This window comes from Leptonotus elevatus, chromosome 6 (genome assembly GCF_054856555.1).
Source record: "Leptonotus elevatus isolate MCC_2025b chromosome 6, RoL_Lele_1.0, whole genome shotgun sequence".
NCBI lineage: Eukaryota > Metazoa > Chordata > Actinopteri > Syngnathiformes > Syngnathidae > Leptonotus > Leptonotus elevatus.
The window spans coordinates 17,717,229-17,743,239 of NC_141244.1; the positions used below are offsets into that span (position 1 = coordinate 17,717,229).

A 26,011-nucleotide genomic window follows, 5' to 3' on the forward strand; every position below is an offset into this window, starting at 1 on the left:
ACAACAACATCTCCCGAGCGCAGGCCCGTGATAAATACAGTGACTTGTTTATTGGCAATAAAGCCGGAGGGTCCATTATTAAACAGAGTCTATTGGCTAGCCGGAGCTTATCAGGCAAAGGCCGGCCCGTGGATAAAAGACCCTGGGTTCAATACACGAGCAGCTTACTCGCATTACAAGTGCCTTTTACATCGCAAGGTCACCTCGGGGCCTCAAACAATCCTCATTTCGAGGATCTTGGGTGTCCCTAAATGTGTCGGATTGGATTAATCACACATTCATTACACCAATGTTTCCAAAATTTATTTTATCGCCACATTCGAATGAAAATCGTACAAAAAAAAAAAAAAAGGAGGCTCAGATTGCAGTTGTCTCTTCACAGAAGAAGCTACATTCTTCACTAAAATGTGAACGTGGAGGGAACATTAGACATACACACGTACAAAAAAGAAGCAAAATAACACAAATAACTATGATGTTCTATATCACCGAAATGATTAAAACAAAAAACGCAACAAAACTAATGGCAATTGACAGTGTTTTGAAACAAATTGATAAGTGCCAACAATGTAGTTAAAAAATTTAAGCCGAACGCAATCAAACATTCCAAATATACACATTAAAAAATACAGTACATGATTTAAAAATAAGAATAATTTGGAGAATTTGCATTATTTTTTAAAATCATTATGATTATTATTTTTTTTAATATTTAGTATAATGTAAACAAATGGCACTATAGGTAACAAAACAACATTGAAAAATCGCATGCAAAAGTAGTTTTCATTCAAAAGTAAAAATGAATCAATTACAAATTAAATGGCCAATTAATTTGGCTTGCAAAACGACATTGCGGCACAACACATTTGTACAAAATAAGAAAAGAAACAACAACAATTTGACAGTTATCTACAATATAAAACAACGATTGTGCGCAAAGAGACTTTTTTTTCTTTCCTTTTTCCACATTTAAATAACATAAAACCACAAAGTTATCACAAAAACAATACATCAGGCGTATTTTGCCAGGTCTTATTAACCATATCAGCTAAAATGTGTCGAGAGCTTGTTTTTAAACAGAAGAGAGAAAAAAAAAGAAGAAAAAGAACATGTGTGCATATCATCTGCAGTGGCGCGCGCTTCAGTGGAGCAAGACCATCCTCGTGTTGTGTTTACCCACAATCCCTCTGGCGTGCGTTCGCCCTGTGATCCGGAGAGGCAGCACGGCAGGACGCCCGATCAAATGGGACAAAGCAGCCCAAGGTCCAACTGTTATTATCATTATTATTATTATTATTAAACATCAGTGTTGTAATCCGGCGGGTGGCCAACCCAGTCCAATTCCAGTACAACCAGTTGGATCCCAGTAGGGGGCGCAGCAGCCTTGCCTCATTATTCCCTAATAGCTCTCGTGTCCTCTTGTTAAACATTTTTATTGATCAAATTGAGGAAGTTTTAGCAAACAAACACATTTAAGTGCTGAAAATAAAAATGTGGCAGCGTGACCAACAACTTGTAGTTAAGTCAATTAAATGACTCATCTGTCACTTAATCTTTTTAACATATGTAACATCTTGTTGGATGCAAAATGCAACCGCAATACAAACAGAATTATTAATATTGTATCTTAAGTTTTTTTTTTTTTTACTAAAAATAAATTTGCAGAAAAAAAACAAAGTTGTGATGTATCATGCAGACAGTGTAACGATTGTTGCATGAAATAATGAATAATCAAATGATTAATTTATGAATAATTATTTTTTTATATTTCATCTATCTTTGCCAGTGTCATACAGTGACAGCTCACTTTACACTGCAGGGTATGATCCAGTTTGACTTGAAAATTTTTCATCACGACAAATAATGAAATATTTTTTTCTTCTATTTATGCCAGTGACATATCGAGACGGGCACCGTGCCGTACCGTGCGCTGTAGGAAACGGTCAAATTTGATTGAATTTGTCTTCAAATTATTTACAAAAATGAACATATTGTTTTTCTGCAACTGAGTGCTGCAGGAAACTCCTCACTATCACTTAAAGCAGAGGTGGGCAATCTCGGTCCTCGAGGGCCGGAGTCCTGCAGGTTTTGGAGGTTTCGCACGTCCAACGCAAGCTGATTCCAATCAACAGGATCGTTATCAGGCCCATGCAGAGCTCGCTGATGAGCTGATCATACATCAGCTGTGTTGGAGAAGGGCAACATGCAAAACCTGCAGGACTCCGGCCCTCGTTGCCCACCTCTGACTTAAAGGGATACTTGACTCATTGAGCCAATTTCAGCAGCAAAAAGTTAATATTTTGTCCAGAATGAATTTGATAACTTCATTATTTTTTTAATTAATAACTTTAAAAACGAATTTTCCCATTTGGGACTGAAGATGACATCACATGCGCTGAGGAAGTAGGTAACGACCAATCATGGCTCACCTGTGCTCTGGGTTTGGTCAGCAAACGGAGCCATGATTGGTCGTTACCGACAGTCAATTCTGTAGAGTAAATTTGACTCCTTTTAGAGTGGGACCAAATAGGCTCAGTTTTAGAGTAACATTTACACTTGGAAGAGAGTAAAATAAAGAATTGGACAAAATAAAAAAGAAAAGTGGCTCAAGGTAGGAACGAACTCACGACCTTCAGCTTGGGCGCTCCTCTGCGTTCTGCTAGGATATCGATCGTCCAAAAATTACGTCTTTGGTCTCTTGGAGAAAAGCAAACAGCAAAAAACAAAAAAAAAAAAAAAAAAAAAAACTGAAGGTCGTGAGTTCGTACCTCAATCTTTAAGTGAGTTTAATTTTTTTCTTTCAATTTTTTATTTGACTCTTTTCCTAGTGCAAATCTTAGTTTACAAATCTTAGCACAGATGTCATCTTTTGTCAACAAGTGGAAAAATAATGACGTTACCAAAAAATATTAACAACAAAATATTTTTTTGCTGCTGAAAATGGCTCAGTCATTCAAGTATTCCTTTAACTACTCCGAAAATTATGTATTCATAACAAATAATGTATTTTTGTTTGTCTATCTATGGCATTAAGAGGCAGTTTGTGCCACAGGAAATTAAGGCAATTTTACTTAAATTGGTCCGAATTTTTTTTTTTTCTGACAAATCACATATTTTTGCTCAATAATCTAAGCCAGTGATGAATAGCGACAGGACGTGTACTGTGTGCCATGCGAAGTTATCAAAAAAGTTTGCAGTGTAAAAAAAGAAAAACAAACATGACAGCAAAATATTTGAAAAAAAAAAGTATCCCTCTCTTGCCCCATCTCATGCCTCCAACTTTATGAGATTATTTTAAACTACGTCACAGCCTGACAATTATAGCCTATCAGAGACTTATGGCCATAAGGTGTTGTCAATTGAGACTTAAGTTTGGGATTGATAACGATCTGAATCAATGACTATCATAATCAATGTATACGACTGATGCGTATAATAAGAATCGACGGGGACGGGTTACTAATAAGCCATGGCTTCTACCCGTCAGCCCTTCTGTCGGAAGTTGCAAATGATATTATGTGATCGATGGAACCTGTAATAATGAGTCCGAAAGGAAAAAAATGAATAAAACAAAACAATTATTTGTGGTGCGCACAGCCTCACACAAACATTTTAAGTCACCTCTTTTGGATTTGTAACCAAGTGTACATACCAAAAAAAACAACAACAAACAAACTGATAACATTTCGTTTTTTTGCAACACTTAATCATGAATATGCCAGGCGTGGCTTTGGTCAGACACTCGAGGGCAGGGGGAGGAGTGAACCAGGTGATATTCAAATCTTGTTAGCAGTTACAAAACTGCATACGCCCCCTTTTAACCGGCCCCAAAATGTTTTATTTACTACAAATAACATTTTTGCATCCACTTTTTGTGACATTTTGAATGAACGCCGCATAACAATGCGCAGGTGTACCTAATGAAGTGGCCTGTGAGTGTTTAATGGAAGGTGATTGGATGAGTGACATTGAGGGGGCGTACAGTTAGTCCCTGAGAGTGTTTGTGTGTGCGTGTAGCACCTGGATGTTTGTGTGCGCGCAATGACAAACACGTCTCCCGCGGTCTCTTTGCATGGACGGCGAGGGTCACCGGCTGTGCCCGAGTGTCCCAATCTCAGTGGGAACAGGTGCGAGGTGGTCAGGTGGTCAGTAGGACGGCGAGGAGGATGAGGAGGAGGCCAAGCGAAGGCGCCCTCGATGGGCAACCTCGACTCAGGGGTGACGTTGCTGGGAGGGGACACGACAACAAATGTCACTTGAGTCTCGAAACTGGTTTGTGACGTGATGACTTTTGTTTGAGAATATTTCAAAGGTTTTATTTGCATAGAAAAAGAGATAGAGAGGCCAAAATCGTACCTAAAGTCAGATAACAAGATTGAAAACATAACATTAATAAATAAAAATAGACACTATTTTAGGCTAAAACTTAAAGACCAAATCTTACATATAGGTTGTAATGTTAAAAGCAGGGGGGGGGAAAAATTGAAAAGAAAATTGTTGTATTTGAAGACAATCAAGTTGGAATATTAATTGGAGATTAAGGAGAAAGGACAATAAACGTTTGTCATTTTCTAAAAGTGTAAAAAAAAAGAGAAAATTATTTTAAGGTTAAATGGGATACTCGCGTAAATGCCAAAGTTGAATTTAAAAGAAAAATGTTACTCAAGGGAAAAAAAGTCTGAATAAAAAAATAAATTGTTTGACTTTGAGATTTTTTTGGGGTCCAATATTAGTATTTATTCAAATGGAACTAATGTAAAGTTACAAATTGTGAAATGTATTTTAATGCACACATGTATTTTTCCCAAAACATATTCCAACTCTAGTCCAAAAATATATTTTTCTTGTCATATTCTGACTTGATAATTGTATAGTTCAAGTTTTTCCCTTATAAACTGACATTTCCCCCCCCCCTCATAAATGCATTGCATGCATTTTTTGACTTGTAATTTTGTGACTTTGATCTTGTTGAATGTATGCCTTTTTGGTAGTAATCCAAATGTTAATTATGACACTCTCTAAAATGCCTGAAGATTCTTGTGAGTCTACTAATATTTTTTTTTCCTTTTAACATTACACATTTATTCTTATAAATATGTTTTTTCTTATAATACTTATGACAAGATTCTCCAAAATGCTTTTGTTTAATCTCCTAATATAACAAATATTTTGTTCCCTCGGTAGTATTCTGACTTAAATCTCATGCCCCCCCCCCCAAACTATCATTACTTATTCTTAAAAAAATAAATCAAAATATCTTGTAATACAGTATTGAAAAATGTATGATTTATTGTTTGTTTAGTTCTACAATGGTTTCTTCAAAAATATTTTTCTTGTTATACGACTATTCTCATAAAAGTATGCATTTTTCCATTCTAACATTCTGACTTTATTCTCATAATTAATGCATGAATCCCTAAAAACAAACAAAAAAAAACGTATTTATTACAACAACTATTTTTGCAATTCTACGATCTCACCTTGAGTTTGTTTGGAGCCCTTGGATGCTGCGAGAGTGGAAACGGAAAGAGAAAGAGAAAAACTTTAGAAAGAAGTTGCTGATTCATCATGTTTTCATGCTTAAAAAAAAAGAAAAAAAAAGTAGTGTAGCTGGTAGAAGTAAAAACAGCAAGAGGCAGACAAATGAGCAAAGGGAGACATTTATCTTTTGTTAAAACCTTAAGCCATTCTCAGCAAATTCTCTTAAAGGTCGGGAAGAAAGGAACGCGAAACAACAGGAAAAGGACAAGTGTTATGGAAATTAGCGAGCGTTACAGTGATGGGGATTATATACCGACAGAGAGGATACAGGAAATGAAAAAGGAGGTGAAAAAAAAAAAAAAAACAACTGGCGAAAATTCAAAATGACTGAGCGAGACCTAGAAGTGGACAAGAGCTTGAAAGCGGCAACGAGGGCGGAAGAAAAGAACTTTAGGAAGGTCAGACGGAGAGAAAAGGGGACGGAACCTGGGAAGGAGAGCGGGAGAATGGACGTTAAGAGTCTAGCCGACATTTTGCCAGCGGGGGGGGGCGCTAAAAGGAAATTATGGAAAGATGCCGTCGGTTGAAAGGAGGCGGCGTTTAAAACAATTTCATGTCAGCCAGAGAGGACACGTGCATGCGAAATATCAAAGGGTCACTCACAAACACTCTCCAAAGTTAAGGTGGGCAAGGGTTGCGGAACACAAACATAGAAATGCAAGAACACAGCGAGAGCAGTGTGTACTCCATTTATGCTTTTACACACAGAACAGCGCCACCTGTCCGCGGCGCCGGCAACTGAGCTGATGAGGCCGACTAACGTGTTGGGTTTCTTCATTAAACATGCGACGTCTGTATTATGCGAGCGCGTGCGCGTGCGACACCTGCGAGCATCGTCTGTCGCTCAAAATTACTCGGCTGATTGTCTACAACTAACGGCCATCTTGGGGTTAACGAGGCATTAAATAGCATGCTGGGACTTGGCCTGGTGCGCAGTGTGTATGGCTGCGCGTGTGTGCGTGTGTATGTGAGATAAATCATATCAAAGAAGAAGAAAAAAAAACACCACGACTGAATGGTTTTGTTGAAAACCTCCATTTTTGTACGACGATATAATATTTTGGAATGTTTTATTTTTGATTATTTTATTTTATGATTTATTTTATTTTATTGTGATTCCAAAAAGGTTGACAAACACTAATTGTGTTGAAAAAGCTGAATTTTTAAATAGGTCAAATTTTATGTGGTTCATAGGGATGAACAGTCAAATGGACAACTCCAAAAATAAACACATACGTATATCGAAATGATAATGTAAAATGAAAAAGAGATTATGAAAATAAGTTAAATGTCAAGATTGATGTATATATATAAAACTCAGTGGAAGCATGTGACTTCTTCTAGCCAATCACATGTGGGGAACGTAATAATGAAATATTCCCGAAAATAAGTAAAAAAAAATCCAGTTATTAAATTATGATAATGTATTTTGTTTGAAAAAGCTAAATGTAAACAAAGAAAATTGATGAACATTCAAATAAAATGCAATACATACATTTATAATTTTGGTATTAGTATATGGTACACAAGTGTAAATAATAGATTAATTCATCCATTTTCTATACTGCTTGCATAAATACAGAAATATGTAAAACTAGGAAATTAATGTAGAAAATGATTAATGATCATTTTTTATAGAACAATAATAAAAACAACATTATTTAATTATAATGCAATGCTGTAAAAATATTGCACTGCAATTATTGTGACGTTAAAAGAAATTATTATTATTATTTTTATAATATCAACATTTTAACCAAATATCCGCCCGGCCAACTCCACAAAGCGTGCGTTGCAAACCAGTAAGTAAAATAACTCGTGTTTACTAGCGTGTGTGCGACACGCGTGTTGTGACTCGACTTTAATTGCGGCCAAAAGAAAAAAGAAAAAAGAAAGTGCTCGCTGACAATAGCGGCGGTGGCGACGTGCCTCACCACAAAATGGCGACGGCGGCGTCTCTGCTCCTTTTTCCGCACTGCAGCACCACCGTGGCTAAACGTGTGCTCATGTGTGTGTGTGTGTGTGTGTGTGTGCGTGTGGAAAAGCACTGTGCCGCACTGTTCCACCATTCCAGCTCAGAGGACGCCGCCATTTTATAAACATGGCAGCTAATGCTAACCGACGATGCTTAGCGCTCCATTGTAAATAGAATACCGTAAAATCTTAACAAATCGACAAATTGGAAAAAGAGAAAGTTGCTTAAGTTTGATCGTTGGGTTTGGACATTCGGTCTGCAGAGCTGGGCTGGTACATTTGTGTGTGCGTGTTTCCAGTTCAAAGGGTCCAAAAGGTATTCGTGCATGATTGTAGGAGGGAGGTTTTATTTGGTGGGGTGAAAGGAAGGCAGCGATGTAAGACATTTCCCCCCCCCTTACACCCTCCACACCCCAAAAAACGCCATGCAAAGTGGAAAAAGACGGAGCTCACAGCGGGAGAATGACAGGAAAAGAAGGGAGGAGATTGTGAAAGAGAAAAGGAATCAATTAGAGCGAAAGGAAAGACTCTCCTTAATGGCTTCTCGCAGTAGGAAGGCGACCAAACAAAACAGGAGGACTTTTTCGGGAAGAAGTTGACGGCGAAAGAAGAAGGTGAGTGAGGAGGATGGAGTGCGTGTCTATTGGGAGGGTTGTTGTCTGATGCAACCCGGGCTCAAGCGCCTTCTTCATTTGTGCCAGTGGTGATGGGGGGTTGGGGGGGGGGGGGGGATCTCACCAGAAACTCTACCGAAAGGCTGCATTTGTACCACGAGTGACAATTCTGACACGTCATGGCCAAATGCGTGAAAGTGGATGTCCTCAGATGTGAATAGATTTTGCCAATGTGAGGCGGGCGCCATTAAAATATGCAGATGCACCAAAATCTACCTCAACAACACACTAACGGTAAAATCAGAACTACAGTCAGAGCTGACACAAGATAAAGGGGACATATTACGCAAATTTGACTTTTCAAATTGCTCGTATACACATCGAGAGAGTGCCTGTAATTTTCACGTGTGGAGTCTCCCTATTTTTATCACCAGGTTGGTCGTAATATATTGGACTGATGTTGGCCAGCGTGACTGATGAATGACCATCCTGCATAGCAACAATCCTATTGTAACCTTGCCGACAAATGTAAAAATGACAAATGTTTTTGACGATGCTTAATTGCATTTTTAACAGTAATGTTTAGTACACAGTAAATTCTGTAGCATAAATTTGACAATTTAGAGTGGGACCAAAATCGACTCTACAGTCCTATTTACACTTGGAAGAGAGTAAAATAAAGAATTTACCGATTTACTCCCTGAACCACCTAGCTCCTGCTGTGTGTTAGCATATCGCTCATGTCAGCTGGAATCAAAAAATTTTTGGTCTCCTCTTGGAGATAAGCAAACAGCAGAAGGGCATAGCTCAGGTGGTAGTGTGGCCGTCCAAACTGAAGGTCGTGAGTTCGTTTCTCAACTCTTGAGTGACTTTTATTTATTAAATTTTTTGGGGTTCTTTATATTACTCTCTTCCAAGTGTAAATATTAGCCTACTTTTAAACGGAGTCTATTTGGTCCCACTCCAAAGTCAAATTTATTCTAAATAGAGTCAAATTTACGCAACAGAATTTACTGTGTAATAAATAAAATAAAAACATCCTTTTTGGACCTGACATAACAGATAACACACTTTGACGGTACAACAAACTTTAATATTTCATCATTAGCTGACACAAGCTATTTGGCTGCTTGGTAAGTACATGCAAATGGTCCGCATCCTGAAAACGCGACTTAGCGTATACGTGATGTCGCTCCCCAGGACGGGCAAAGAAAGGTTAGGCAGGATGTGTACTGTAGCGTTGGCGACTTTGACCACATCCCAGCATGCCTCACGGGCTTAGGTTGTAAATAGTTCCTCTGAAATACATGCGTTCTATAAATTATGTATTTAATATCAAACATGAACTTTCGGGGTTCATCAGTATTACTGTACATCCAGCTACAGACAAAGGAAAGTCAAATAGTTGTTTGAGAATTGAAGTTGACTGTATTATATAATATTTAGTGACCTTTTTTCTATAGCCTACTTAACAAAAATAAATAAAATAAAAATAACACTAATACTAGAACAAAAAAGTAACATAAAATAAAGCATTTTAAAAGAAAAACTAGCAAACTTGCTTAAAAAGTTAAATGAATTAAAAACGTAACTCAAAACAAAATCAAAACCAACTATACACTCTAAAAACAGATGGGTAAAAAAATAACCCAACTTTGAGTCAAGAATTTTTTTTTTTTAGTGTAAAACAACTCATAAATATTGGTCAGATCCTTTACCTGGTTCAAAAAATTAGGTCATTTTGTATAAAACTTACCCATTAAGTGGATCGGTCTATTTTTGATCCATAATTGGGTTATATTTTTTACCCAACCGTTTTTAGTGTACCAAACTAAAAACTAATAAAATCTAATACTGTATACCTATCATGTAAATCCCAAACTATTAGAACTCTGCCAAGTAGAGTTGCATTCAGTTTGGTTGGATGCGCAGTTTAGCATCAAGCAAACAGCGTTAGCTTCTGCTAAGTGACATTTTGCTCAGCGAAGTGGTCGATGCTGTGTCAAAGGGATACGTGTGCTTGTTGACGTGTACGAAGTGCTGCATACATGAGTTTCAAAAAATGATAATAAAAAAAAAGCAAATAAATTTATTTTTATTTTTATTATTGTCGACCAATAAATGGCGGCCTTATATGCCTATGACCGAATCACAGCCAACATCACTCCCTCTCATATGATATTGTGCAAGTAATGTTATTATATAGGACCAGTAATTCGTTTTAAACGTAATCAAAATGTTTGACCCTTTAATGGGTTATTTTGCTTTTCTGTATGTACAATTGTATTTTATTATTTTTTATTTTTTTTAAATGGACATACTTTCTCATGCTGTTGAATGAGAAAGTGTGTCCAATTTTTAACTGGTTTTGTACACCGGCACAACATTGGGGATTTGGACCTCCAACTTTAAATACACTCCCCTAGTATTAAGTACTAGAGGATGGAGGCAATTAACAACACAGGCACACACACACACTTGATGTCATTAAGGGCCTCCTGCCTCACTCCTGTCCAATATGTTGTGTGTTTTCGGGTTAAATTAAGTCCATAAACACACAGGTGTGCACACAGGAGAGAATACAGAGAGACTGCTGAGTGACCTTGGAGCAATGTCACCGTGGCCGCCCTTCAAACCCAGCAAGTGTGTGTGTGTGGGAGAGAGATGATGATTGCCCACAACAGAGCATCCCTGCATGGAATTGTCTGTTAATCACGGGAAAAATGCGTTTCAGGGGAGTTGGAGGACAAGTGCTTCTGTTACTATGGGACACACACACACACACGTGTGCCAACACACGCACATACACCAACAAGGAAAGAGCCAGGAGGGAGAGTTTGAGCTGGGAATGTCACCACAGCACCTAATGAACATCAGACTCTCCCTTCCATCGTTTACGCTCTTTCTCTCACCCCATCCCAAATACTTTAGTATTGTCGTATCGAGTATTCTTGACATCAAGCGCGGCGGCCCAACAGCGAGGGAAGTGTCTTAGGGAGCTGCATACGACACGATGGCGCGCGAGGGCGGAGTCGGGAGGAACTCCTGCGCGGACGGACGCGCCCAGATTAGTTTTGCTCGGCTAGCGAAAGATCATAAAAAGAGGTGCGAGGGAGGAGAGGGGAAGAGAGCGCAGGAGACAGAGGGAAGGGGAGGATTAGTGCCACTTGAGGAACGACAGACGAGCGGAGGAGATGGAAAGAAAGGGAGACGGGAAGCGGCAAATATAGTCAGGATTAGTTTTGGTTAAAGGGACAGGATGAGAGAGAGATGGGGGGGGGGGCTGAGCAAAAGTGGGAGAATCACTTCAAGTGTGCGTGATCCGACGCACGCTAAATGGACATTTCATTAGGTACACTCTCAAAAGCCATTCCAGTATCACACTCCAGTAGATCAAATATTAAAAGGAAATAATGTCCAAATAAAAAGTTTTGAATATAGATCTTTAGATACTTTGAACATATGTAAAAAAAAAAAAAACAATATGCAAAATATAAATACAAGTACATTTTGAATATCAAGAAAAAAATTTGAAATAATTGGCGAGCAATTATGTTGAGTAAATAGTAATTATAATACACCCCACATAATTTCACCCCCCCAATATTTTAATATTATTAATATTTTATCATTTAAAATACAAATAAATACATATTTTTTTCTCGGCCAGCCAAACCCCCAATTTTTGGGGGGGTAAAATGCAAAAACCTACAATAAACCAGGCATATATAGACTAATATTACTGCAGCTTACAGAGTCAGTGACGGTAGTTTTGAAGCTCTTCTTCATTTCTGTCGCACATGCCAAAATGAGCAACAATAATTAATAATAATAATTAATTATTATACACAAACTCCTTAGCCCTTTACATTTTACATTGGGAGTCTGGAACAGGTATTTTCACTGTAAATTGAAATAAAAATTCTTCAGAAAGAGTAAAAACAAACTCTTAAAATGAACTAAAATTGCTGTCAAACATGTTTCAACATTTTTTAAATTATGAATACAGTTGCTCATCTCATTCTGAAAAGCAACTATTCCAAATGGAAACAGCTCTCAAGGTAAACGACAACAACAGAAAAAGCTGAAAATGAGAACTCTTGTTTTGGATGATACCAGTAAGTGCAGGTCTACCTAATGAGCCTTGCAGTGAGTGTATTTAGTTCATTTCTGCTCCACAGGCTCACAGGACACACTGTGATAACACGAATGAACGAATAGCAGGTTCATTATTATAAATCAAGCCCTTTTTCGCTAATAAACACCCCTGACAAACATCAGGAGACAATTCCAAACTTCCGTTTTTATTTTATCCTACTTCTATTTTTTTCCCACCCCTTTGAGGAGTAATACAGATTTAGTGAACTTTGCCCCCGGTGTCCCTGGTCCAGCCCGGGATGAGGAGCCCCCTGCAGATAGCACTGGGATGGGAACTGGGACAGACGTCTCGGATATACACACACACATCCAAATTAGATCACCAAACGACACGCAAAGGGGTCCATCTCTCTCTCACACACACACACACACACACACACACACACGCACAGTGGCACAGGGATTCCCACAGCAAGACCCGGGACCCGAAGGGGCAGCTCAGTGGACTGGAAGACTAACATTACTCCAGGCGGGCTCTGGATTAGATCAAGTCTGGGAATTTCACACTGGGAGACGGAGAGCAGGGCATCGATGGTGACAGCTAATAGGGGAGGGGACATAAAAAAAAATAAAAAAAATCCAATTACGGGCTTTGAGCACTATTTCACAGATTATTCCAAGTGAACATATTTATGGCTTTTTACAGTATACAGGCAAATCTGAATTTAGAGTTCCACACCCATGTAGTACCGCATTTTGCCACAACATGCTGGGCAGCACTGAGTTCAACTGGAAGAAATGCAGTGTAATATAGAGCAAGATGAGACAGAGAAGTTCCGCAAATACTCTAAGCTCCAGTAATAGTTGTTGTTGCCGCAGAGCAGAGCGAATACATACATTGAGAGTTGTTGTAATACATTGTTTGTTGCTTCTCCGTGTGTGTTGGAGTAACAGTTCTGAAGGTTTATTACGACGTGTAGCATCCATGCTAGTTTCCATTAGCCCATCTATAGTGTTTCATCTTAGCATTAAGCTAGCAGACATTTGTTATGTGAACTTGTATGGTTTGGTTGAACGTTTTGGTGTTTAAATGTTCAATATTTGATTGTATTTTGTTTTGTGTAAGTTTTACAGGAAACTTCAACTGGGAGTTGCCTCATTTAGAGAACCGTCAAAGTGTGAGTTAAAACATGCGGAGGAATACTTTACAAGTCTCTGATGTTTTGTTAGCTTTAAACTAAGCAGAATATCCTAAAGTAAAGAGACAGTCTGCTGTTGTTTAAAAAAAACAACAACATTATGTTAATGTCATGTTTAAACTTTAACTCAGAATGGCAATAAACAGCCGGATATTTTTTTCTAGTAACTCAAACCAACAGGTGAAAAATCTTATGTCGGATCATTTGTAAGTTGAGATATCACTGTATTCCATTGATAAAAAAAAAAAAAAAAAAAAAAAAAGGCGTGAGGAAATGAAACAGTAGAACTGGTAATGGGGAAATGAGGGCAGCAGTTGCATGAAAAAGAGCCCTGATAGTAGAAATATGAAAGGCTGAGGTGGTGGTAAAAGAGGGGAGGGAGGGGGGGAGAGCGGGGTTCCGAGTGAACGAAGGAACGATGAAAGGCGGTAGCTGATGAAAAGAGGCGCGCACTCACCGGTCTCGCAGCACACGGTGACGCGCAGCTTCATACACGGCAGCGGCGGCCCTTCATCTGCAGGCAGAGCTGAGCCACACGAAGGAAGGAGAGAGAGAGAGAGAAGGACTTCAGTGCAAGGCGCTAATGAAAATCCCCCCGAGTCATGAACGCATCACAACAGAGAGTGGGACAATCCTTGATTTTGGATCGGGAGTACCTACCAGCCACCTGCATTTGAATGTTGCCACTAAAATTATGCGTTATTTGGCTAAACACAAACATATTCAAATCCATCACATGAATGGTTTTCTCAAGAGTTGACGTTTAACTCCACAAGTGAAGCATAAAAGAAGAAAAAAAGAATCTTTGGCATCCCTCGTATGACAATAACACGCGTGCAATCTGAATAATTCACAACAGCATTAGGCAGCGGAGCAGTCAGTGTGAGCAACTGTCTTTTTTTTTTTGTATCAGTATTATATTAAATAACAGAGTACGGCACATAATACAGCCACAATATTTTCTTTTCTAAGCACCAACCACACACTTTAGGTTGGCCTACACCTGCAAAATATGACTACAAGAGATGCATCAAATTTCCTGTCTTTACAAGGTAAGGTTCACACTATCGGAGAGATATCCATATAGTGGTGTTTAATTTACATTCATTAGAGATAAATAGATGCTGCAGGTGTACCTAATGCAGTGGCCAATAAGTGACATGCAGAGGAATCTTGGTTTTCATATGCTCAAGTTTTCTGTAGTTTTGGTCTAATTTTGTCCCGACAGCAAAGCACAGTGCGAGCTTTTATTAACAACTTGCCAGTCTGCTCTGAAACACAAGACGACATCTGCGAAACATCCTGTCAAAAGTCAGACCTTCAAAATAAAAGCTACAAGTTTCACCAGACGTATGGCTTCTGTAACGGTCACACTCAATAACAAAGACAAAATAGTTTTAATGTGACCTTTAAATAAATCAACATAGGGCCCTATAAAGTGTGGTGAAACTCTTATTATACAGAGTGCTTTTATTTTGAAGGGCTGATTTGACAGGATGTTATGTAGATGTTGCCCCAACTTGACAGATTTTTTTTCAAATTTTGCCGATCAAACGGGGAAACCCGAGTCCTTAATAACACTTTTAACAATCGTGGAATAAGCACTCGGAAAATGTTAAATGTTCAGTTATCCACTTCATTAGTCATTGATATTTTATTTCAAACTGGTTGTTCAGATGATGGATGGAGGAATGGTTTTGAATATAAAGCAATAGTTAATCTTTTAAAAACACGTTTGTTTTTTGTTAATCCTTTTGGGTGTCTGGAACGGATTCATTGGGTTTACATTATCTCCTATAGAAAGTATTGCTTTGGATTTCGTACAACTTGTTTTTAGTCAGGGTTAAAAAAAAACAACAACTAATGTTCCACTGTTGTAGTTTTAGAAAACTCAGGATATGTTAGAGGTTTTTAAGAGTTGTGTTTTTTTTTTTTTTAAACAGTTTTTTATAGACCTCTTCAGCTGGTATATTAACAAGAATTTAGGGTGTTATTTTAAGGCAAACTTATTAAATATTAGTGCTTTACCTAGCACAGGCAAATGATGCCCCCCCCCTCCCCTCATCCCCAAGATGACTAAAATGGGTGTTACCACGTCACAATGTTAATGACAGATGTTTGTCTCCCATTAACAAATCTTGGAAGTCTTATGTCATGATTTTTACATATAATTTGGTCCAGGCTGGTCACGTCAGGTGAAAAAGTTGCCACGGTAATTCCAGATGTTATTTTTTATTTGGGTCATTTTAAAATGGACTCTTTACATAGTTACTTGTGAGTAATGAGCCAGAGATGCCGGGGCTCGTGAGCGCCACAGTGAGTGGGAGCAGACGAGCTGAGCCGGGCTCAGACTCAAGCAACTAATGGAATTAGTGTATGTAACACTATTGTTGTCTAATGCCTTTATAGTCTGTCCAGTGGCGCACACTAAACACAAGAGACACATATTTGGACCAACTTTATCACTCATGTTGACCAAACACAAACACTCGCAGCCCAAAGTGGTCCTACCCGGCGAAGGGATGGGGGTTTTAGGGTGGGGGGGGGGGGCAACTTTCCATTGTTGATTTTCTCTGAAGTAGCCCAACAAACACAATAGCCTACGGATTGTGTGTGTGTACATAATATACATGAATGTGGAGCCTTGCTTTCATACTCCAACAAAGCTCCATTGTCAGGCCTACTACACTAGTAATTTATGTAAAGATGCTTTTTTTCTCCTTTCATCCCTTGCTTTTGTTTGCTCTCCCTCCATTGTACAAATTTTTTTTTTACAGTAACTGTCACAGAATTCAACCACTAATTTCATGTAAAATATTAAAATCCAACACTGCCTATATCCAACATCTTTATCCAGTACAGTAAACCCCCACCGATTCGCCGCCAACCATTCAATTGCTCACAAATTTATTTATATTTATAAATGTAAGTATTTGCTGAAAAACACAGTTATTAGCATATTTTTGTGCTCAACCCCCTGCTCCTTCTACGGCACAATGTTAGCAGAAGAGTAGCATTAGCAACAATGCTCCTTTTGGGGTTGGACTGGCACAAAAAAAAAAAAAAATAATAATAATAAAATAATAATATATATATACAAGCAAATGTTTTTATTTTAATTTTCGCCCTGGCATTTTTTACTTGGGCCCGCCAGCCTGGCCTGACTTGATTCCTGAGCACCTCTGGCTAACACGTAGCTCCGCCACTGATGTTTGCTGTCTATATGTATTAATGGGCCGCTCTCTCTAAATTGTGGGCCGGTTTCTTGGGATAAAATGGAGGAAATTAATAATTAAATAGCACCGCATAGACCCCAAAAAACCCCAGCCTACTAGGCATCTGCCCCATCTGCCAGATGGCCAGTCCAGCCCTGGGTGATATGCTAGATCACTATTGGCTGTGGTGGAAGTTAAACTAATCTTGCAAGTAATTTTATTTTGACAAGAAAAAAATGGTTTCAGTGCACTTGTGTATCACCTTTGCAACCGTAAAAATACAGATTTTCAAGCACTACGACCTTTGCCATTTGTTAGCTTGAGCAGTCTGCCTGTATTGATCTTCAAGTTGTTCCTCAGACACTTTGCAGCCCCTCGGTCTCACCTTGTGCTACAGCGTGTCACTGTTGCACACCATGTATTCTCTTCACTCCTTTCATTCCCTGTCTTGTCTCATGTCCACCCACTTCTCTTGCTCGCACTGACACAAGTCATTTTAAAAAGGAATGAAAAAAAAAAAGTTTAACAGCTGCCAAGATGTCCTCTATCTGCTATTCTTTTCTCTTGAGGCATGGTGGAAGTGCACAGGTGGATGAACAGAAGAACGTCTATCTATGCCTAATGAGATGTTGGAACCCAATTTACTTTTTGGATAATTTATCATAGTGCTTTTTTTCTGTCGTGCAGGAGACTAAGTTTTTGCTTTTTCACAAAATATTATCAGTGATGGAAAAGCGACAAGAGCCTCTGTCCTTGCTGCTTAGTACGAAATGGCCAAGTTGATAATAATATCAAGGGTAGAACAGAATGTACACCACAAGTGAGCGTGATATGTCCAAATGTAGCGCCAAAGTTCAAGTTGAGAATCCGTCATTTTTTAGTTTACACGGGTTACTGCAACTGCTTTTTACACTTCTCTGACAGTTAAGAATATTCAAACTTTTGTTTATAGATTACAGGGAATCCCCGCACATTCGTTGTTCAGTATTTACACATTTTCACTGACCACTATTTAAATGTTTCAAATGATAAAGCCAGAGAATAATGTAAAATTTAAAAAATAATTTTCATAATATAACAAGAAATAAATCTTTCAATAAAATAACTGGAATGTAGTTCCTCAAGTAAGAAAATATGATTGAGAAACTTAACAATAGGCTGTAAAAAGCTTTACAGGTTATTCAAGCATGGCATATTTTCTTGAATAGATCCGCAAAACTCAAAGTGATTCTAAACAATGGCAAGCCTTCATGTCTCTTGGATCAGCGCCCGCGCACAGTCACACACACGCATCGTACTCACAGCTATAATAGTAGTGGCGCCCTGGCAGAAACTCAAATCCCAGCGAGAAAGGGGTGAATCTTTGGATCTTCTCGGAGAAGCGCACCGAGCCAAACGGAGCGAAAGGGGTGTTGCATTCCCACCGCTTGATGGCTGCAGTCGTCTCCACGCAGCCCTGGAAGGCGGCCTCCTCCGTCAGGTAGAGGGCCAGCGTCTCCGGCTGCCTGTGGCCCAGCGTCTGCTTGCTGGGGTAGTAAGGGCAGTAGAAGTCCAGGTAGTCGTTCAGGTTCACCTGGATGGACAGTTCGCCTGCTGTTAACCTGGAAGAGAGAATGACAAAAAACAGGATTATTCATAATGCAGATGACCATAATTATTGATGGTTGAGATGTACCTGGATGCATTTAATTCAAGTTCGAGTACAACTGAGGCAAAATGGAGCAGTACTTGGGTGCAAGTATACAAGAGAAAGGTATAGTTACAATACAGTAGCTCGCTAGCTACTAGCTAAAGAGGCTAGCTAGAGTCTCAATTAGTAAGCGGTCTTATTAAGACGGTCAACAACAGATCAGCTACAGTAAAAAGAGATTCTCCCGCCCCTCTAAAAACAATACTTAAAACAATCGATAAATCATTTCTCCCCCAAAGTCGATCAAGGAAGCAACCGCTCCGCTACCCTAAGCATCTTGTTTCATTTCATAACCAACAGATTTCATGCTAAAGCTTAGCCTAATCACTAAAACTTAAGATTAGTTTTACCAAGAGCTTCCAAAGTTGAGCACAGAGTCTCATTAGCCCCCCAAAAATACAAATTTGACAAAGTAAAAAAAAAAAAAAAGGGTTAAAAAAAAAAATCCCTTAGTTTTTCCTCAAGCAGCTGCACCCTTCACACAATGAGCCTCACAAGATCTAGAAACTATTCATTTGTCTAGTTGAAGTACTTTAGTAGTGTCAAAAATACTTTTTTTTGTCAGGCTGCTGTACTTTTGGTACAATGAGCCTCATAAGACCCATAATATTGGGCCTAGCAAAAGTTAGCTTAGCAGAGTTCAAATGATGTTCTTGTTCTCATGCTGCTGCGCTTTCACACAATGTGCCTCACAAGATCTAAAAAAGTATTCATTTGCCTAGTTGAAGTACTTTCGTAGTGTCAAAAAAAAAAAAATATATATATATATATATATATATATATATTTTTTTTTTTTTTTTGTCAAGCTGCTGTACTTTTGGTACGATGAGCCTCATAAGGACCCAAATTATTGGGCCTAGCAAAAGTTAGCTTAGCAGCTTATATGTTCTCTCATGCTGCTGCGCTTTTGGCACCACGTGACTCTTAGGGCCTAAAAACAAATTAATTTGCCTCGCTAAGGTTACCTTAGCAGAACTAAACATGCGCTTTTCTTAATTGTTCTGCTGTGCTTTGCCTAAAGTCTCCTAGCGCCCACCAGTTGAGTCCCGCCTCACATATCAAAAACCCACTTAATGAGTGTTTATGATTCAACCTATTATAATGTGACATTTGAAATCAACATGGTTCTTGTCTTTTTAACAAGAGAGATAATGCCATACTTTTCAAGATCATGTTGTGAAAGAGGAAAGTGCACATCTATCTGAATCTCCAAATGTTATGGACTGGGCTGGACGCAATTTGAAATCAATAGGGCTCTTGCTTTGGCACAGACCCATTATCCCTAAAAGTCCAATGGGAGACGAGTTGGAAATTGTGAGCAGTCAAGCGCTGGAGAAGGAACGTGTAGCAATTTGAATCGCAGCTGAGGCTTCCTCCTCGCTCTTGTGCCACATATCACTTAAAATCAATAGGGATTTTTGGCTTCGCCGTGGAGGAATGATCCCTCAAGTCTGCAAAAGGTCGGTTTAAGAACTGGCACAATGGACTGAGGGCTTTGCTGAGACACTTACACAGTGTAATAGGAGACTGAATGGAAAGAGAAAGCAATTAAGCAGATAAAGGGTATTCAGGGATTCCTAAATGCCTCGTGGAATGTTGCTACCTCCGGGGCTCAGTGATGTTTTTTTTTTTTGGGGTGTTGGAAGGCAATATTTTAGAATTACCAAAGTGTCAAGAAAGTGACGCTAAAACACACATCAATGCTAATTAAGACCATTGAGAGGAGTTCAAGTACAAAAAAACCCCAACAAAAACCTGTATTACTTGCTTCCCCACCTGTACAGTGCAGATAAGCACAGACGCAAGTGTACGCACAGACATGATTGGCATGCACGGGCAAACCTTCCGTCGAGGTTGACTGGTTTTCGGCACAATAACAACCCGTGGACAAGACGGCATCATTAGAACAGAAGAGGTGCATAATGTAGAGCGCCGATTCCTGCCTTCCTGTCAGATACAGTATATTAAAGAGTTACCCGTGTATAATCTAATATGGGCCGAGACTGAGGAGAGGCAGAAGGAGGCAGAGGGAAGTCGGTGAGGAATAATAAAGGCTGAGCGTGAAAAACAGAAACAAGAAAAGACAAGAAATGGAAAGTCATGGTGAGAGGCAATGAGGGGGATGAGGCAATGTGCTTGACACCTAAAACCAGGAATGGTGGGGCTCGAGTTAATAATTATAATAATGAAAAAACACACAGTCTTAGTGTTGCAATAGATAGGATTCTTGTTGAGGTGGGTTGTACCCAGCTGCCTAAAAAAAAGAAGGACTAAAATGAAACAAAAAACACGCACACCAAAATGTACCAAAGTTGTGGTTAAAAAATAACTACATTATTAACTCAGTCTGTGGAACCTCACGCCATTCACTAAAAATTATAGCTTTATTCATTTCCCGGCGACTTATAAACCTGATCATTATTTTATAACCTGGAATATACATTACGAGGGAGCATAGATGGGCATGCACAGGTGTTGACTCAACCTGTGGAACCTCACTCCATTTACTGAAAATGATAGCTTCATTCATTTTCCTGCACTTCCCAAAACTGATCATTATTTTATAACCTGGAATATACATTACGAGGGAGCATAGATGGGCATGCAAATGTGTTGACTCATACTGTGGAACCTCACTCCATTCACTGAAAATGATACCTTAATTCATTTTCCTACAATTCACAAAACTGATCATTATTTTATAACCTGGAATATACATTACGAGGGAGCATAGATGGGCATGCACAGATGTTGACTCAACCTGTGGAACCTCACTCCATTTACTGAAAATTATACTTTCATTATTTTTTATGCCACTTATAAAACAATGATCAATTTTGTAACTTGGAAGACATTACGAGGGAGCATAGACGAGCATGCACAGTTGTTGGCTGAACCTGTGGAACCTCACTCCATTCACTGAAAACAATAGCGTAATTCACTTCCATGCGACATACTGATCATTATATTTTATAACCTGGAATACACATTACAAGGGAGCACACGTGTTGACTCAACCCATGGAACCTCACTCCATTCACTGAAAATGATAACTTCATTCATTTCTATGCGACTCACAAAACTTAACATAAAACCTGTGAAATTATGAATCACAGAGACGGTGACCGAGCCAGTTGTCCCATGAGTATCTGTCGTGGGCTGTCCAGCAAGGACATGGTTTCTCAAACCCTGTATCCTGAATAAATTGTGCCCTCTGGTACAAAGCCGTATCAGTATATAAATTGATTTGCATGTGATTACCAACATTGCCAAGCATAAAAAAAACAAAACACCCATCCATCTATTTTCTATACGGTTTCTGGACCAAGGACAGACCCTGGACTTATTCACATGTCAATCTCAGTCCACATAGAGACAGAGAACTATTCAACCACACATTCACACCTTTGGGCAATTTAAAGTCTGGACTTGACATTTTCACCACATGCGAAAAAGTCTTAATGAATGCAACTACCTCTAATTAGGAAGGCAAAATGCAAGTGAGTTGAAACAACAGGTAATAATAAAAAAAAAAAAAGAAAAGAAAAATCAAAAGAAAGTTAAGCGCTTTAATTAGTGACCCCAGAGAGTCTACGAGTGCAGACTATCAGACAGAAGGTGGAACAACCAAGTGGAAGACTTTAATTAGTCTTCTCTTTACGCGGGGAACACGGGGGTGAAAAAATAAAAAATAAAGCAGAGAGGGTCCGGATGCGGCTCATGAAGGGTCAGGTCTGCCAGTGGGAGCCTTTATGGAGGGGTGACAGAGCGGAGGAGAGAGGGAAAGGGGAGTCAGCGAGGAGGAACGAGCGTGTGGAATGGGAGGAGGTGGACGACGTGAGGACTTGAGGAAAGGAGGGCAAACACAGCTTGCCGGCTTTGCTGAACACATGCTCATCTCTCAAGCACCCCAGCGGTCATCAAAAATTTAAATCGAGGTTTGATTCCTAAAAAGTACCATGAAAATTGTACTGGAGGAAACAGTTCTTAAAAGATGAAATGTAATTGTGCTAAAATACAACCGAACTGTTTAGGCAGTGATTTTTTTTTTACCGCTAAATCAAGGCCTTCACCATATGCATGCCAGCAATTACAGCAACAACATGCTCTCGCGATGTCAACCTGTCAGCCCCCCCCCCCCCCCCCCCCCACCCCCGGCAGACTGGTAGGTTCGCGAGCGCCCTAATTACACTCAGCTCCTACCTGCCAGGCAGCCACCAGCGTGGTGACAGCACAGCGAAATCATGGGTGGAACCGTGTGTGGTTTGGTGACAGAGCGTCATCTTGTACATGTCCCTGACATTTTTTTTTATGTCCAAATGAAATTGTAACTCAAAAGTGACATTTTCAAACCAGACTTGGGAGAAGTAGACTGACCAAACAAAATCTCCCGGTTGTAAGATTTACATATTTTTGCTCTGGTGGGTTGGTGGTCTGGTGCAGGCTTCCCAAGCTTTAATGAGCCAAGGCACATATTTTACATTAAAAACATCTCATGGCTAAACAAACCACCAACAAAACAACAAACAAATGCTGATCTTGTCTCACTTTAGAATGCCCAAACTTATTTAGTGTGAAATTTAAGCCTCTAGTTGAACACAAAACCATTTCTCTGTGATATGAATGGACTGGACCAGTACTGTATGTCACGTGACTTTCTCTGAACACACTGAAGATTGTTATTTACTGTAAATTATCGTCAGTGTGCCCTCCAGTGAACAAAATTAGCAACAGCTAATTTTAGTGAAAAAACACAGTTTGTGTTGTGTCCTCACGGGCCAGACTAGTCTCCTTGACGGGCCAATTCTGGGCGACAGGCCTTATATTTGACCCCATTTATCTTATCATTAACTGGTAAGGATGGGCGAGTACTGATACCAGGTATCACTATTGGGCCATACCCTCGTGATTGTGTAGATTTTGTCCTCCAGAATTCCAAAAACATGCATGCTAGGTTCATTGAAGATGTATTTATCGGTGTGAATATAAGGACTCAATCCCAATTCCCTGCAATTATCAGGGCTTCACTGTACTTGATCCTTAGCGAAGGGCCAACTGGAGCATCATAGGTAGGCTCTCATTGTGTGTCAGTGTTACTATGCGCACACACAGCGGTGGTAACGGCGAGCGTGCGTGCGCCATTCTAATGATGTGCATAGGTTCCACTGTGGCGGAGACCTTTGATCCGTTAATATAAGAGAATAATTAAAAAGAGCAACAATCCCACAACATGGCGTGAGGAATACAGAACAGATACTCAAACGCATCATCCCTATCACGCATGCTGAGCACCCGCCGACCGCCATAAACACGCGGGTTAAAAATATTCCACAGTGAAAAACTGAGAATCCCCAGGCAAAGGCTGCATTTCGTGCATATGTGCTAAAGTTAAAGCTTGTGCGGGGACGGTGGGAGGCGCAGAAGACTCGGTGGCGCCGAGACTTGCGCCGTGGTCAAACTCAACAGGAGGGGGAGGGACTGACCAACTCGAGCTTTAACTCAGCAGAATGGGCTCACTGTGGTCACTGAGCCTTGGCTGAGGTATCACTTAACTTAAGTATGCTATGGCGGATGGGAATTACTGTAACGAATGACCTGAGTAACATTTTTGGGATGTGAGCGTTGTATGGCAACAAACTTCACAAACCAGCACATTTAGCATGTAGTGAACGGACACTTGAAAAAAAAATAATGCCACTCCTAGTTGAAGTTCACCAACAAAGTAAACAAAACAAAAAGGAATACACATTTGATTTCAAATAACCACATAATGATGCTTGATGTAAAATATGCAAAAAAAATGACTGCATTGTAATTAGGGATGTCGCGATATCCAAACATCACGATACTATATCACGATACGATAAATATCTTAATATTGAGGCGAGGTTGCCGATATAAAAAAAAGGTAACAATATTGTAAAAAAAAAAAAAAAGTGAGCTCATACTAAAAAAAAACGCACACACACACAATATTGTGCTTTTGTACATAACAGCAATGCATATAAACAACCCATAATCTCTAATAACATTTAACATTGAGACACTTTAGCGTGGACATAAAACGGCCAAAACATGCGCCTTGTGAAAATTAAACTCCACAAAAAAAACTAGCCACTAGAGGGTGCTAAAACTGCACAAATGGAAATTAACCTTTGACTTTTTTTTTTATATATATCAGATGTGCTACTTTTATTATCATGACATGAGGACGACGATATTGTGGAAGTTTTAATATCGCGATATCACAATATTGGCGTTTTAGTTACATCCCTAATTGTGATACAGTTGTGATTTCACTATAGGATAATAATCTGAAATTGTAAAATTGTACTGTAGTAAGTCAACCATCATCAGTTGGCTGATATTCGAAGAGCCAGAATCAGCTGATTAGTTGGTAGGGCAGTAAATACCCCTGTCTATTCCCTTTATCTTTAAACAGATAGGCATGTTCTGTATTTTGATACCACCCGGCAGTGTTGGCAACGGTGTGAATGAAGATCATGGCTGAAGACTTCTTAAGAGAGCAATTCATTTTGACTTCAACAAGTGCTTAATCAACAATAAATTGACAAAAAGCTCAGCAATCAAATAGATTACTATCATTATTATAACCCTTCCTCATCCTTATCATTTTCGGACTGATTGGTAGGACGGTCGTAAATTAACGGCTCCCTGCGGTTACCAATTTGTTACCATCTAAATCCTTCATTAGTGAGATGTGAAATGACCTTGGGAACAACAGACAACTTGAACTCAAATTTAACCTTAATAAAGTCTTTTGATTAAACATAAGCAAAGACGGCATTTTTTTTGGGGGGACAATCAAATTAAGAGTCAATTAAGTGACGAATTCTCTCTAGAGATTTTGGAACGCGTCAAGGTCAAAGTCAGAACTCATAAACATATCATTTTAAGAAACGTAACCCTGAAGCTGAAGCCTGTCCTTCGCTTTCAGGAGGCTCCAAACAAATACGATGAAGTGATTAAGCAGGTGGTGAGGCTACCGTTTCAAAACGGCACTATCCTGGTGTAATTAAGCAGGGAGTTGCCAGGAAATCACATGAAAAGCTCAAAATCAAACCAGACTTGTTTTCTACAATGCGGTGACACACACCAACACTAACGCGCTCTCCCCCAAACAAGGCGGAAATGCTTTAGCCACAAAAAATGCTGGGCTTTGCCATAACCCCAAAAATGGCGGTTTTGGACTAATTTTAGTGCATTACTCGGGCCTCTTGTTGGTTGTTAGATGGAACAAAAAGTAAAGAGTCAATGTTGGGAAAGTCACAAAGTGGAATCCAGACTCAATGACCCAACAGGATTTCCTCGTCATAACAACTGTTGCAGAAGTATCCCGCTCTATTTCCTTTGTAGTGTTTCTGTACAATCGACATGTAAATGCGATGGGAGTAGAATCAGGTCAACCCCCGCCTCGCCCCCCGTCCCCTCTTATCAGCTGCGCACCCCCCACACTGAGCCTTTGCCGAGCCCAAACACCAGTGTTGTGTCTAACCTGGTACTTATGCCCCCCACGCCTCGGACCATCTGGGGACCCCCTGCCGTCCAAACCGCCTGCAAAGCCGGACGAAAAATCTCTTGGTGCAACCCCCCCCCCCCCCCCCCACACACGCCTTCATAAGATTCTTAGCTTTACCCAACGAGAGGCACTGACACGAT

The 26,011-nt window shown here is 39.6% G+C and overlaps 1 protein-coding gene and 1 long non-coding RNA gene across 6 annotated transcripts in view; one reads left to right on the top strand and one right to left on the bottom strand.

Annotated features, from left to right (window-relative positions):
• The window catches only part of efna4 (ephrin A4), a 48,784-nt gene that overhangs the window by 3,714 nt on the left and 19,059 nt on the right, over positions 1-26,011 (bottom strand). For 2 of the 4 annotated variants that reach the window (XR_015095444.1, XM_086079418.1), the window contains exons 2-3: positions 17,944-18,242; positions 13,884-13,952 (exon numbers count right to left, since the gene is read on the bottom strand). Coding sequence is in view for 3 of the 4 variants with exons in the window: in XM_086079418.1 (XP_085935544.1) it covers positions 13,884-13,952; positions 17,944-18,242 (368 nt within the window). In the remaining variant the exon portion in view is untranslated. Of the gene's footprint in view, positions 1-288; positions 4,228-5,480; positions 5,508-13,883; positions 13,953-17,943; positions 18,243-26,011 lie in introns of those variants that run through there. The other 2 variants (XM_086079416.1, XM_086079417.1) reach the window with 2 other exon arrangements.
• The window catches only part of LOC147172391 (uncharacterized), a 52,791-nt gene continuing 34,414 nt past the window's right edge, over positions 7,635-26,011 (top strand). For both annotated transcript variants that reach the window (XR_015095445.1, XR_015095446.1), the window contains exon 1: positions 7,635-8,129. This is a non-coding gene — a long non-coding RNA (uncharacterized LOC147172391). The remainder of the gene's footprint in view (positions 8,130-26,011) is intronic.